The 15,267-nt window shown below is 41.2% G+C and overlaps 1 protein-coding gene and 1 pseudogene across 1 annotated transcript; one reads left to right on the top strand and one right to left on the bottom strand.

Annotated features, from left to right (window-relative positions):
* The first annotated feature begins 3,535 nt into the window (after nucleotides 1-3,535).
* Nucleotides 3,536-7,144, top strand: LOC109893809 (CXADR-like membrane protein). Its single transcript, XM_031829191.1, has 6 exons — nucleotides 3,536-3,663; nucleotides 4,023-4,298; nucleotides 5,332-5,628; nucleotides 6,070-6,216; nucleotides 6,429-6,456; nucleotides 6,592-7,144. Exons 1-6 carry the CDS (start codon nucleotides 3,621-3,623, stop codon nucleotides 6,719-6,721), a joined length of 921 nt encoding a protein of 306 aa, XP_031685051.1. The 5' UTR covers nucleotides 3,536-3,620; the 3' UTR covers nucleotides 6,722-7,144.
* A 305-nt stretch (nucleotides 7,145-7,449) lies between these two features.
* LOC109893807 (platelet-activating factor receptor-like) lies at nucleotides 7,450-14,587 on the bottom strand (annotated as a pseudogene).
* Between the last annotated feature and the right edge of the window lie 680 nt (nucleotides 14,588-15,267).

Here is a 15,267-nt window from a genome sequence, read left to right as displayed (position 1 = left end):
CATGGTGCCGCTTGCTTGGTGGTGCCCCTTGCTTAGTGGTGTTGCAGATTCTGGGGCCTTTCAGAACAGGTGTATATATACTGAGATCATGTGACACTTAGATTGCACCCAGGTGGACTTAATTTAACAAATTATGTGACTTCTGAAGGTAATTGGTTGCACCAGATCTTATTTAGGGGCTTCATAGTAAAGGGGGTGAATACATATGCACGCACCACTTTTCCGTTGTAATTTTTTTATTAAATTTTTTTAAACAAGTAATTTTTTTCATTTCACTTCACCAATTTGGACTATTTTTGTGTATGTCCATTACATGAAATCCAAATAATAATCCTTTTAAATTACAGATAGTGCAATAAAATGCAATAATGCAATAAAATAAGAAAAACGCCAAGGGGGATGAATACTTTTGCAAGGCACTAGGTCTGCATCCCAAATGCCACCCATATTCTCTATATAGTGCACTAGTTTGGACCAGAGACCAGGACCTGGTCAAAAAGATAGAGAACTGTATAGAGAACAAGGTGCCCTACAGAGGACAGCCTGCTCTCATACTGTGAGTTTTACTTGAAAAATGAAATGAACTTTTCCTTATAACACAATGTCAGGAATTCTCTAAAGCCAAGACTAATCCAGAAAATAGTTATAGTCATAATTCCTGCAGAGTACAGAGAGTGAACCCAACGTCAACGGAGAGAGGATGCATTAAACATCCCCCAGAGCCCCAGTCACCTGTCATATCCTAGGTCTGTGTTCCAAATGGCACCCTTTTCCCTATCTAGTGCATTACTTTCACACCCCTTGGATTTTTCCACATGTTGTTGTGTTCTTGCGTCGAGCCATCCCGGATCCGGGATCGTGAATACAGCCTCAAGCTCATTACCATAACGCAAAGTTAACTATTCATGAAAATCGCAAATGAAACGAAATTAATATGCTCGCTCTCAAGCTTAGCCTTTTGTTAACAACACTGTCATCTCAGATTTTCAAAATATGCTTCTCAACCATAGCAAAACAAGCATTTGTGTAACAGCTAGCGCAGCTAGCATAGCATTTAGCGTTAGCATCAGCAGGCAACATTTTCACAAAAAACAGAAAATCATTCAAATAAAATCATTTACCTTTGAAGAACTTCAGATGTTTTCAATGAGGAGACTCTCAGTTAGATAGCAAATGCTCAGTTTTTCCTGAAAGATTATTTGTTTAGGAGAAATCGCTCCGTTTGGTTCGTCACGTTTGGCTACCAAAAAAAATAAAAATAATCAGTCATCAAAACGCCAAACTATTTTCCAAATTAACTCCATAATATCGACTGAAACATGGTAAACGTTGTTTAGAATCAATCCTTAAGGTGTTTTTCACATATCTCTTCATGATATATCGTTCGTTGAAAGCCTCCTCTCTCCTCTCAATCACTGGATGACTGCGTGCAGCTTGTAGATTACGCACCAATTTAGACAAAGGACACCGGGCGGACCCCTGGTAAATGTAGTCTCTTATGGCCAATCTTCCAATGATATGCCTACAAATACGTCACAATGCTGCAGACACCTTGGAGAAACGATAGAAAGGGCAGGCTCATTCCCGGCGCATTCACAGCCATATAAGGAGACAATGGAAAACAGAGCCTCAAAAATTCAGCCCATTTCCTGGTTGAAGTTTCATCTTGGTTTCGCCTGTAGCATGAGTTCTGTGGCACTCACAGATAATATCTTTGCAGTTTTGGAAACGTTAGAGTGTTTTCCTTCCAAAATTATATGCATAGTCGAGCATCTTTTCATGACAAAATATTGCGCTTAAAACGGGAACGTTGAAGTGGAATCATGTTTGTAAAAATGTTCTTCAAAAATGTATAAAAAATTTAAAGCTGAAATGTCTTGAGTCAATAAGTATTCAATCCCTTAGTTACGGCAAGCCTTAATAAGTTCAGGAGTAAACATTTGCTTAACAAGTCACCTAAGTTGCATGGACTCACTCTGTGTGCAATAACAGTGTTTAACATGATTTTTCAATGACTACCTCATCTCTGTACCCCACACGTACAATTACCTGAAGGGTCCCTCAGTCGAGCAGCGAATTTCAAACACTGAATCAACCACAAAGACCAGGGAGGTTTTCCAATGACTTACAAAGAAGGGCACCTATTGGTAGATGGGTAAAAATAAAAAAGCTGACATTGAATATCTGTTTGAGCATGGTGAAGTTATTAATTACACTTTAGATGGTGTATCAATACACACAGTCAGTACAAAGATACAGAAACAAATATTCTAAGACATGCTTCCAAGGCACTAAAGTAATACTGCAACAAATGTGGCAAAGCAATAACTGTTTGTCCTGAATACAAAGTGTTATGTTCAGGGCAAATCCAATACAACTCATTACTGACTACCACTCTCCATATTTTAAAGCATAGTGGTGACCGCATCATGTTATGGGTATGCTTGTAATTATTAAGGATTGGGAAGTTTTTCATGTAAAAGAAAAAGAAAGAAACATAACGGAGGTAAGCACAGGCAGAATCATAAAGGAAAACCTATTTCAGTCTGCTTTCCATCTGACACTGGGAGATGAATTCACCTTTCAGCAGGACAATAACCTATAACACAAGGCTAAATCTACACTGGAGTTGCTTACCAAGAAGACAGTCAATGTGGCCGAGTTACAGTTTTGACTTAAAATCTACTTGACAATCTATGGGAAGACCTGAAAATGGTTGTCTAGCAATGATCAACAACCAATTTGACAGAGCTTGAGGAATGTTGAAAATAATAATTGGCAAATGTTGCACAATCAATGTTTGGAAAGCTCTTAGAGACTTACCCAAAAAGACAAAGGTTATTCTACAAAGTATTACCCCAACGGTGGGAATACTTATGTAAATTAGATATTTCTGTATTACATTTTCAATAAATGTGCAAAAAAGATTAAAACGTGTTTTCACTTTGTCATTATGGGGTGTTGTGTGTAAATGGCTGAGGAAAAACATATATTCAATTCATTTTGAATTCAGGCTGTAACACAACAAAATGTGGAATAAGCAAATGGCTATGAATAATTTCTATAGGGAATTGGGTGCAATTTGGGATGGAGCCTATATGTAATCTCTACCCCAGCCCAAGATAGAGTATACTCTTTCTGAAGGGGAACATGTCATTAGCGCTCAGTATTTCTGTTGTCACAGTAAATAACATGGAACCTAGCTAATAAAGTTCAGGGTGAGATTGAAGTTGGCCAAGCTTTGTGAGGTAAATGAAATGGCAACTCACAGAGGCCTCAAGAGATTAGAGTGAGTTGAGTTGTAGTGAGTTATTACTAAATCATTGAGAACAGATAGTAGAGATGTGGAGAAACAAAGCTGCTTGGACAGATATAAAACAGAAAGGTTATCTAAACCGTAGACATGCAACAATATTGTTCCAGTTCAACCCGAGGATGAAACTCTGTTAACAGATTAACAGTCAGGAGGAAGCTCAAAGTTCCTGTCCCTTTTGTTTCCCATGTTAAACTTCCCCCATCAGGACTTTAAGACAGAGTAAAGCACAACACCTTAAACATACAGGTCCAGAGTGTCATCGTATCAGTCGTCAACGTATATCAAAAAACTACAGCTACTAAACATGCAACTTCTTTTTCTTCTGCTCTGTTTGTTTGTTAAACCAGGTAAGACCTCTCATTATGTTCTACTGTATATTGGTTCATATTAAGTATGTACTGTATTAGGGCTGAATCCTAACTGGAGATCTGCACCCGTAACTCAATGTTTTTTGCATTTACCATCCATTTACATAATTTACGCAAAAGTCGAAGTGCATGGATCTCAAATTAGGATTTGGACCTTTAATGATTACAGTCATCACAACAAATGAATCTGTCAACACTACCCATTAAAATATACATTGTGTCACCAGTTGGTGAGTACAGTGTAGTTAAGGCTAAAAGTGTCTATTTCGTATAGTAAGTGTTCCATTTACAAGCAGGGCTTTTTAATTGCCTTCTCTGACCATTGTCTCTTTTGACAGCTTTTCTCCAGGAGAGCCAATGGGCCAAATTGATCTTCCAGATTGGAGCACCGGTCATGCCTGCTGGTCAGACCGTCAAAATGTTTTGTGTGGTATCATTTGTTGTGAACAAATACACCTGGTACCGTCTGAACCAGACCACATGGACAGCTATGAATATTAACAACAACTCTCTGACTCTAATTGTCACCACTAAGGACTCTGGAGAATACAAGTGTTCAGGTTATTACAATGGAACAAGGTACGACAGCAATGCAGTAAACCTGACTGTGGTAGGTACGTGACTGGAAGTTATTTTAAATCATAAAACTCCCGTTAACTTCATAGTTATCACGAAACAAATGGTTAATTGTCATGGCATGTTTGTGGATGCTAGAATAGGGGATTGTGTTTTTCAACTTTTTTCACCCACTAATTATATTCCCGTCCCAGGGGAACAAACACAGCCAACACCAAGGCAACGCCAAATAGCTTCCTGGACTTATGCGAGAAAACCCTACTCATGTAGAGACACAAAGATATGTCAGGGACTGCAGTTAATGCTGCCTGTTGGAAAATCAATAAGACGACAGAAGCATAGCAGGGAGGGAGAGTTAAGTAGTTCAGCCAGGCTGAATTATTTTGACTTGTTTTTCACCAGAGCAGAACCTTGCACAGTTATGTCAGTGTTTATAGTAACAGCCCCCCCCCCCCCCCCCCCCGGCTAGGATAATGACCCAGCAGCATTGTAGTCTGTCTGCTTCCACCCTTCAACACCCCCCTCCCTCTATTCCATCCTTCAACAATCTACACCCCCCTCTCACACTTTATTTCATCCTTCTACAATCTGCACCCCCCTCTCCCACTCTATTCTATCCTTCTACAATCTACACGCCCCTCTCCCACTCTATTCTATCCTTCTACAATCTACACCCCCCTCTCCCACTCTATTCTATCCTTCTACAATCTACACCCCCCTCTCCCACTCTATTCTATCCTTCTACAATCTACACGCCCCTCTCACACTATTCTATCCTTCTACAATCTACACCCCCTATCCTATTCTATTCTATCCTTCTACAATCTACTCCCCCCTCTCCCACTCTATTCTATCCTTCTACAATCTACACCCCCCTCTCCCACTCTATTCTATCCTTCTACAATCCTACCTGGAATCAAAAAGGGTTCTACCTGGAACCAAAATGGGTTCTCCTATGGGGACAGGCAAAGAACCCTTTCGAAACCTTTTTCTAAGAATTTAGTCTGGATCTGTAATCTGTGTTTATTTGAGTAACACAAAGTAGATTATCATGTCCCCTCCTCTCTCTAGAGAGACTCTCCAATGTGTGGGTGTCATCCACACCCAAAGACTTGGTCACCATGGAGGGGCAGAGTGTCACCCTGTACTGTCAGGGCACCTCCCACCCCCCCTCTGTCATCTGGAGTTGGAGCAGGTTGGATGAGCAGGGTGGGTGGCAGGAGGTGGACATGGGGCGAGAGCTGACCCTGAGCATGGCAAGTGAGAGTGGGCAGTACTTTTGCCAGGCTTACAGCAACATCTCTTCCCTGACGCAGCAGCAACAAAGCCCCTCCCACACAGTCTATATCGTCTACTTCCCCATGACTGGTAATCTACTCATCAATCACAACATCCACCTTATTTCTCATATGAGTCCAACACATTTAGCTTCCTCTCAGCCCAAGATGGAGAACAGCTCAGTTTGAGGAAATGATGAACGATAATGAGATTTGTTCCATTAGTAGAGAACTGAGCTGATGACGATGATGTGTGGTAATGGTGGTGTGATAGTGACAATGTACCAAAAGAAAAGGTAACGTACTGAGATGGTGCCTCTCACATTGCCATGTCATTATTCTGTTTGTATAACTTTGGATCGCATTTATCAATAGTTTTATGTTGTCGAACCCTGCTGTTCAATGTATGTATCAATATTTGATGCACAGTAGTAATTTATAGCATAGGTTTGTAAAGCTTAAGATTTTAGTGGAAGCCTGTGGCACATCAATGTCAATGCCGTTCATTTGACTGTTCCTCCTCTCCCCTTAGGCAGTGTGTATGCAGGAGTGGCAGGGTTGGTGCTGGTTCTCATTGCCGGGGTCTTACTGACCTTGTTGCTGCTGTGGCTCTGGAGGCAGCGGGCCAAAGAGAAGGCCGGTCAAGAGACCTTGGCCACCAATAGTGCACCGGCCAAAGGTGAGTGACACTGTCAAGTGTACTGCACTGTATCAACAGTTCTACCAAGTCTTCGGCTATACTGCAGAGTTATAATTATAACATGTTGGCTACTGTAGTTACAGGAAGTAATGTGTAGGACTCTAGTAGGTTTCTGAAAAGTCTACAATGTTCATTCAGACATTGTGAGTGTTGGTTTGATGTACTGTGATGTATTTTCCATGTACTTCCAGGATATACTGGACCTGCAAAAGCACCAAAGTAAGAGCATGATGAACAAATTATATTTGTGTGTTTTACATTTGTCTTCCTGTGTATGAGATTATAATTAGCTGATCACTATGCGGATCACTATGCTGATCACTATGTTGATTATGTGTCTGCTGTCACCACTAGGGGGAAGAGTCAGGCCCAGGCTGGGAATGAGGGAGAAGTCTACATGAACTGTGGTGAAACCAACCAAGCCTACAGCGACCTGTACCCCACCTACATGACAGGGGATGATACCTACGCCACCTTGGGATGATTCCTCTTAAATCCTCCTTTGCTAATTGTAAAACACTGTGGGGCAGTTTCCCAGACACAGATTAAACATAGTCCTGGACTAAAAAACTATTTTGACAGATACTCTATTGACCATGCTTTTTCATCCAGGACTATGTTTAATCTGTGTCAGAGGAACTGGCCTGAAGAGGGTTAGAATTTGTTAAATATTTAAAGAGAAGCTAGACTTGATCTCTAAAAAGTAAAGAGGTTTGAAAAGTCTTATTTTTCTAATTTGTCTGCATTCATAGTGATATTTGTCAGAATCTTTTAATGGAAGCTTTGAATAAAAAAACGAGTGTGAAACAAAAAAAGAGGCATTTCAATAACAATATATCTGTTATTTCATATTTACATTGAGAATGCAGTACAGCGTATTAAACAATTTGTTTTGAATGCATCAAAAACATAGAGTTACAGTTACTGCAACATTTATACCAGAGGTCTATTAACTCCATAACCCTCACGTCTCTGTTAATACTTCAGTAGCTGGCAGCGTCATAAAAGGATTGTGAAGATTATTATTTACAATAACAATAATCCCACTGGGCAAAAACTGGTTGAATCAATGTTGTTTCCACGTAATTTCAACAATTATTATTATTATTATTTTAATTTTGTACATTTGTTGATTTCACATTGAATTCACGTTAGTTGACAACTCAACCAACTCAATCAATGTAAATCAATACTAGACGTTGAACTGACATCTGTGCCCAGGGGGATAGCGATGCTTCACATACTTAAAAAAGCTCCCAGTATGTGTCTTTGCTATGTTACCAAATTAAATTGCAAAACAAATACAGTTTCACATCTCACCACACATGAACATTTTGCAATTCCATAAGTGGTGAAGACCATGTAGGCTAAAATCTTTACGGAGAGCCAGCATCCTAAAAAGCTCATTGTTATTAATGTGTCCATATTAGGTGCTCAAGAACAAGGATTCTTTTTATTCCTTGCTCACGACCAGCTATTGTTCAGCACCCAATTTAGAAGACAACTCAACCAAATGTTAATCAATACTAGACGTTGAACTGACATCTGTGCCAATGCAATTCTTAGTTTCACAATTACAGTTTCAGTTCATTACAAAGCTTAGTTTATCACAACATGCATGAACTTGACAGACATCCAGCATCCTGAAAACCTCATTTTTATGTGTGAATATATGTCCATATTAGGTGCTCAAGAACAATGATTTTTTTTAAATTAATTGCTATTGTTCAGCACCCAATTTAGAAGGCTCAAACAGTGATAGGACAATCTGACTATATGCACCATATATATTTTATCTAACCATCTAGTCTAGTGGCTTGGGACTGAGTTTATAGAGCTATTGTTCAGCACCCAATTTAGAAGGCTCCAACAGTGATAGGACTATTGTTGATTAAGGGCTTGTAAGTAAGAAATTCACTGTACGGTTGTGTTCGGTGCATGTGATATTTAAAATGTAATTTGATATCCATGTTATCTAAGGATCTAGTCTAGTGGCTTGGGACTGAGTTTGTAGAGCTATTTTGCAATCCTTTATAGAAGCTCCTGTTCCCTATAAAACGTCTGCTTCTCTTCTCTGATTACACTAGAAGAACAGGAAGAAACGTGATTAAATTGAAGTCACAATAACAAAGTGTGAGATACAATGTACAGTACATCTGAAATGTGAAAACAAAGAATCAATGGTCCAAAGATTCTTTAAAGCACTGATTATAGCTGGCACAGTGGCCAGGACAAATCCCTACAGGAAGGAAATCTAGAGGGGAACCATACTGTGGGTGGGGCTGTGTGGTGGTGCATCTGTTCATGTGATGTGTCTGAATGAACATGAGGCTACATAGCAGAGTGCATGTTCTGCACTATGTGTTCATGGTTAGGTGTGTGTGTGATGGAATGAAGCATCCTGAGGATGTGGTTACTAACAACAGTATTAGCATTAGACACAATATCTACAATACCATGTCATCTAGAGATTTAAACCTTCAGCTGCTGCTGTTCGCTATGGAGCCGCTGGCTCACATTCTTGCACTCCACCATAGAAATGTGTGTGATGGCTGTTTCCGAGCATCTTTTGCCCCTCCCCACCTTTTTCAGATTGTCCTTGATGTACAGGCGGAACTTCCTGGTGGCGAAGCAGTACACCACAGGATCCAGGAGGCAGTTGCGCCCCATCAGCATCAAGGTGACCTGGTGGGCATCGTTAAGCCACTGCCTGGTCCCAGTCCATTCTGCCCCAGCCCTCCTTGATCTCCAGTACAGCCAGTGTCCAGGGGCCCTGGACCACACGGTGGGGGAGGAAGCACACCACGAACAGCCCCACCACGGCTCACAGCATCTGCAGGGCCTGGTCCTTCACCCCCCGGAGCTGGGATGAACTGGAGCCCCGATGCTGGGTAGGGGACTGGGGCGAGCAGGGCCCGGGCAATGAGCAGGTTGCAGACTACTACGAGGAAGAAGACCAAGACGAGGCACCCCACGATGATGAGTGGTGGCCACAGTCCGCTTCTCGTCGTCAGTCTTGTCGTGGTAGCCCTCAAAGCAGCGCGACACGTTGCCGGCGTCCATCTGGATGCCAGTTTCAAAGAAGTGCGGCATGGACATGGACAGAGTGAGTGCCCAGATGACCGCCGTGATGGCCACCCCGCGGCGCCAATGGTCAGACGAGGTGGCATCCAGCGGGCGCGTGATGGCCCAGTAACGGTTGACGCTGATGGCGGCGAGGAAGAGGACGGAGCAGTAGGTGTTGATGAAGAAGAACACACCGGTGACGCGGCACAGGAAGTCGCCGTAGCGCCAGTCACCGCGGTGGTGGTAGTAGCCAATCCAGAAGGGGAGGGCGCACACGAAGAAGAGGTGGGCCACAGTCAGGTTGGCCATGTAGATGCAGATCTCATTCATGGCCTTGGTGTCTTGCATGCGCTGCAGCACGAACAGCACATAACTGTTGGCTATCAGACCAAGGACGAACACAACACCGTAAAACAATGGGAAGAGTGTGTAACGGAACTCTGAGTCCAGGAGGGTTCTGTTGATGACTGTCGATAAGTTCACTGTCCTGGTCACTGCTAAGTCCTCTTGCATCCCCATGGTCGACTCCACTGTTGGTTCTGCTAAAGCAAGCAACTCCCTCTGTGAGAATACTATATAAATGACTCATATTTCAAGACCCACTAATTTAATATAACACATACAGTTGAGGTCGGAAGTTTACATACACTTAGGTCGGAGTCATTAAAACTCGTTATTCAACCACTCCACAAATGTCTTGTTAACAAACTATAGTTTTGGCAAGTCAGTTAGGACATCTACTTTGTGCATGACACAAGTCATTTTTCCAACAATTGTTTACAGACAGATTATTTCACTTACAACTCAATGTATCAATATTCCAGTGGGTCAAAAGTTTACATACACTAAGTTGACTGTGCCTTTAAACAGCTTGGAAAATTCCAGAAAATTATGTCATGGCTTTAGAAGCTTCTGATAGGCTATTTGACATCATTTGAGTCAATTGGAGGTGTACCTGTGGATGTATTTCAAGGCCTTACTGTCACGTTCTGACCCTAGTTATTGTGTTAATTGTTTGTTTGAGTTGGTCAGGATGTGAGTTGGGTGGGCATTCTATGTTTTGTGTGTCTAGGTTGTTTTTCTGTGTACGGCCTAGTATGGTTCTCAATCAGAGGCAGGTGTCGTTAGTTGTCTCTGATTGAGAATCATTCTTAGGTAGCCTGGGTTTCACTGTTGTTTTGTGGGTGATTGTTTCCGTGTCTTACACCACACGGTACTGTTTTCGGTTTTCGTTATTCACGGTGCGTTTATTGTTTTGTATAAAGTGTTCAGTTTGTGTTTAATAAACAACCATGGACACTTACCACGCCGCATATTGGTCCTCCGATCCTTCTCGCCTCTCCTCTTCAGACGAAGAGGAGGAAAACCATTACACCTACCTTCAAACTCAATGCCTCTTTGCTTGACATCATGGGAAAATAAAAAGAAATCAGCCAAGACCTCAGAACTCCACAAGTCTGGTTCATCATTGGGAGCAATTTCCAAACTCCTAAAGGTACCACGTTCATCTGTACAAACAACAGCACGCAATTAAAAACACCATGGGACCACGCAGCCATCATACCGCTCAGGAAGGAGACACATTCTGTCTCCTAGAGATGAAATTACTTTTGTGCGAAAAGTGCAAATCAATCCCAGAAAACCGCAAAGGACCTTGTGAAGATGCTGGAGGAAACAGGTACAAAAGTATCTATATCCACAGTAAAACGAGTCCTATATCAACATAACTTGAAAGGCTGCTCAACCAGGAAGAAGCCACTGCTCCAAAACTGCAATAAAAAAGCCAGACTATGGTTTGCAACTGCACATGGGGACAAAGATTGTACTTTTGGGATATTCGTCCTCTGGTCTGATTAAACAAAAATAGAACTGTTTGGTAGAGGTCGACCGATTTAATGGCCGATTAATTAGGGCCAATTTCAAGTTTTCATAACAATCGGAAACCGGTATTTTAGGGCGCCGATTTTCTTATTTTTTATACCTTTATTTAACTAGGCAAGTCAGTTAAGAACACATTCTTATTTTCAATGACGGCCTAGGAACGGTGGGTTAACTGCCTTGTTCAGGGCCAGAATGACAGATTTTCACCTTGTCAGCTCGGGGGATCCAATCTTGCAACCATACAGTTAACAAGTCCAACGCTATAACCACCTGCCTCTCGTTGCACTCCACAAGGAGCCTGCCTGTTACGCGAATGCAGTAGAAGCCAAGGTAAGTTGCTAGCTAGCATTAAACTTATCTTATAAAAAACAATCAATCATATCACTAGTTATAACTACACATGGTTGAGGATATTACTAGTTTATCTAGCATGTCCTGCTATAATCGATGCAACGCTGGGGGATGATTTATCAAAAGCGCATTTGCAAAAAAAGCACAATCTTTGGACGACTGTACCTAACCATAAACACCAATGCCTTTCTTAAAATCAATACACAGAAGTATATATTTTTAAACCTGCATATTTAGCTAAAAGATATCCAGGTTAGCAGGCAATATTAACCAGGTGAAATTGTGTCACTTCTCTTGCGTTCATTGCACGCAGAGTCAGGGTATATGCAACAGTTTGGGCAGCCTGGCTCATTGCGAACTAATTTGCCAGAATTGTACGTAATTATGACATAACATTGAAGGTTGTGCAATGTAACAAGAATATTTAGACTTAGGGATGCCACCCGAACGGTTCCGTATTTCACTGAAATAAACGTTTTGTTTTCAAAATGATCGTTTCTGGAATCGACCATATTAATGACCAAAGGCTCGTATTTCTGTGTGTTATGTTATAATTAAGTCTATGATTTGATAGAGCAGTCTGACTGAGCGATGGTAGGCAGCAGCAGGCTCATAAGCATTCATTCAAACAGCACTTTCGTATGTTTTGCCAGCAGCTCTTCGCAAGCACAGCGCTGTTTATGACTTCAAGCCTATCAGCCTAATGGCTGGTGTAACAGATGTGAAATGGCTAGCTAGTTAGCGGGGTGCGTGCTAATAGCGTTTCAAACGTCACTCGCTCTGAGACTTGGAGTAGTTATTCCCTTTGCTCTGCAAGGGCCGCAGCTTTTGTGGAGCGATGGGTAACGCTGCTTCGAGTGTGTCTGTTGTCGATGTGTTCCTGGTTCGAGCCCAGTTAGGGGCGAGGAGAGGGACAGAAGCTATACTGTTACACTGGCAATAATATAGTGCCTATAAGAACATCCAATAGTCAAAGGTATATGAAATACAAATGGTATAGAGAGAAATAGTCCTATAAATACTCTATTAACTACAACCTAAAACCTCTTACCTTGGAATATTGAAGTCTCATGTTAAAAGGAACCACCAACTTTCATATGTTCTCATGTTCTGAGCGTTTGAGGAACTCAAACGTTAGCTTTTTTTTCTTCTCCAACAATTTGTTTTTGCATTATTTAAACCAAATTGAACATGATTTGTATTGATATTTATTGGTATTATTGATATTTATTGGTATTATATTAAGTTAAAATATGTGTTCATTCAGTATTGTTGTAATTGTCATTATTACAAATATATATTTTTTTTTAATCGGCCGATTAATCGGTATCGGCGGTTTTTGGTCCTCCAATAAATCGGTATCGGTATTGGCATTGAAAAATCATAATCGGTCGACCTCTACTGTTTGGTCATAGTGACCATCGTTATGTTTGGAGGAAAAAGGGTGAGGCTTGCAAGCCGAAGAACACCATCCCAACTGTGAAGCACGGGTGTGGCAGCATCATGTTGTGGTGGTGCTTTGCTGCAGGAGGGACTGGTGCACTTCACAAAATAGATGGCATCATGAGGAAAGAGAATTCCAAATGGACAATGACCCCAAGCATACTTCCAAAGTTGTGGCAAAATGGCTTAAGGACAACAAAGTCAAGGTATTGGAGTGGCCATCACAAAGCCCTGACCTCAATCCTATAGAAAATGAAAAATCGTGTGCGAGCAAGGAGGCCTACAAACCTGACTCAGTTACAGCAGCCCTGTCAGGAGGAATGGGCCAAAATTCATCCAACTTATTGTGGGAAGCTTGTGGAAGGCTACCCAAAATGTTTGACCCAAGTTAAACAGTTTTAAGGCAATGCTACCAAATACTAATTGAGTGTATGTAAACATCTGACCCACTGGGAATGTGACGAAAGAAATAAAAGCTTAAATAAATCACTCTACTATTATTCTGACATTTCACATTCTTAAAATAAAGTGGTGATCCTAACTGACCTAAGACAGGGAATTTTTACTAGGATTAAAACTGAGTTTAAATATATTTGGGTAAGGTGTATGTAAACTTCCGACTTCAACTGTACATGACGTGTCTTACAACACTTGGGTCACCAGCATTTTCTGGTCTGCTACCAAGCAGCAATACTCCTCTCTGTGTTCAAACAGCTATATCATTTTTTAAGTGCCAACAGTATTTTGGAAAAATTCCAGTCTGGTTTTCGTCTCCACCAGAGCACAGAGACAGCCTTACTTAAAGTGGTAAATGATCTTAGAGCCAACACAGATGCCAACCAGCTCTCTGTCCTTGTACTACTGGATTTAAGTGCTGCATTTGACACTGTTGACCATGATGTCCATCTGGACAGACAGGGGAGGTTGGCCTCTCTGGTCCAGATCTAAATTGGTTTAGGACCTATTTAACTGGTCGAGAGTTTTTTGTCACCCTTGGTGAATATAACTCAGAGAAAATACATATCACATGGGATTCCACAAGGTTTGATTTTGGGTCTGGTACTGTTCAGTTTATATATAAAATCAAATTGAATGTTATTGGTCACATACACATACAGTGGGGCAAAAAAGTATTTAGTCAGCCACCAATTGTGCAAGTTCTCCCACTTAAAAAGATGAGAGGCCTGTAATTTTCATCATAGGTACACTTCAACTATGACAGACAAAATTAGAAAAAAAATCCAGAAAATCACATTGTAGGATTTTTAATGAATTTATTTGCAAATTATGGTGGAAAATAAGTATTTGGTCAATAACAAAAGTTTATCTCAATAGTTTGTTATATACCCTTTGTTGGCAATGACAGAGGTCAAACGTTTTCTGTAAGTCTTCACAAGATTTTCACACACTGTTGCTGGTATTTTGGCCCATTCCTCCATGCAGATCTCCTCTAGAGCAGTGAAGTTTTGGGGCTGTTGCTGGGCAACACGGACTTTCAACTCCCACCAATGATTTTCTATGGGGTTTTCTATGGGGTTGAGATCTGGAGATTTTGACCTGTCCCCAGGACTTTGAAATGCTTCTTACGAAGCCACTCCTTCGTTGCCATCAATCGTCAACCCATCAATTCAAGATTGAACTGTGTCATTCACTGAATATACTACAAAATTCACATGAGCTCCATAGACTGGTCTTCCCTGGCTGTCTGACCCTTCTAGGACCCCTGTCACCATCTGATCCTGCTAAGACATGATGAGCATAGTGTTATGTACTGACTCCACTGTGGTCAATTATTTAGAAACGATCCTCTTTCTGATTTGTATGCTGTTAGCCTACCTATTGTATTAAAAGCACATATTTCTCACATTATTCACACAGTCAGAATTTACTGCTTCAACTTCAATAGCCTACCTCTCCTAGATGGGAGAGAGGTTTCATGTGTGCCTAGTATGCGTGGTCTCAATGAAATACATGGGCAGAAAATCATGTGGCAGTTACAGTGTCTGTAAATTAAATATTGATAATGAAAATAAATGGAGGGCGCTCAACTAACGTGAGTCGAAGTGCAATCAAAACATGTAATCATGATTGAAAAGGAAAATGCACAACGCACACATACGTTAGGTTTCTACGTGACGACATGAGCTTAGGTTACTATGGTGAACACATACGTTAGGTTTCTACGTGACCACATGAGCTTAGGTTACTATGGTGAACACATACGTTAGGTTTCTATGTGACCACATGAGCTTAGGTTACTATGGTGAACACATACGTTAGGTTTCTACG

Source organism: Oncorhynchus kisutch, linkage group LG7 (assembly GCF_002021735.2).
Source record: "Oncorhynchus kisutch isolate 150728-3 linkage group LG7, Okis_V2, whole genome shotgun sequence".
NCBI lineage: Eukaryota > Metazoa > Chordata > Actinopteri > Salmoniformes > Salmonidae > Oncorhynchus > Oncorhynchus kisutch.
This window is presented reverse-complemented; position numbering and strand designations above follow the sequence as displayed.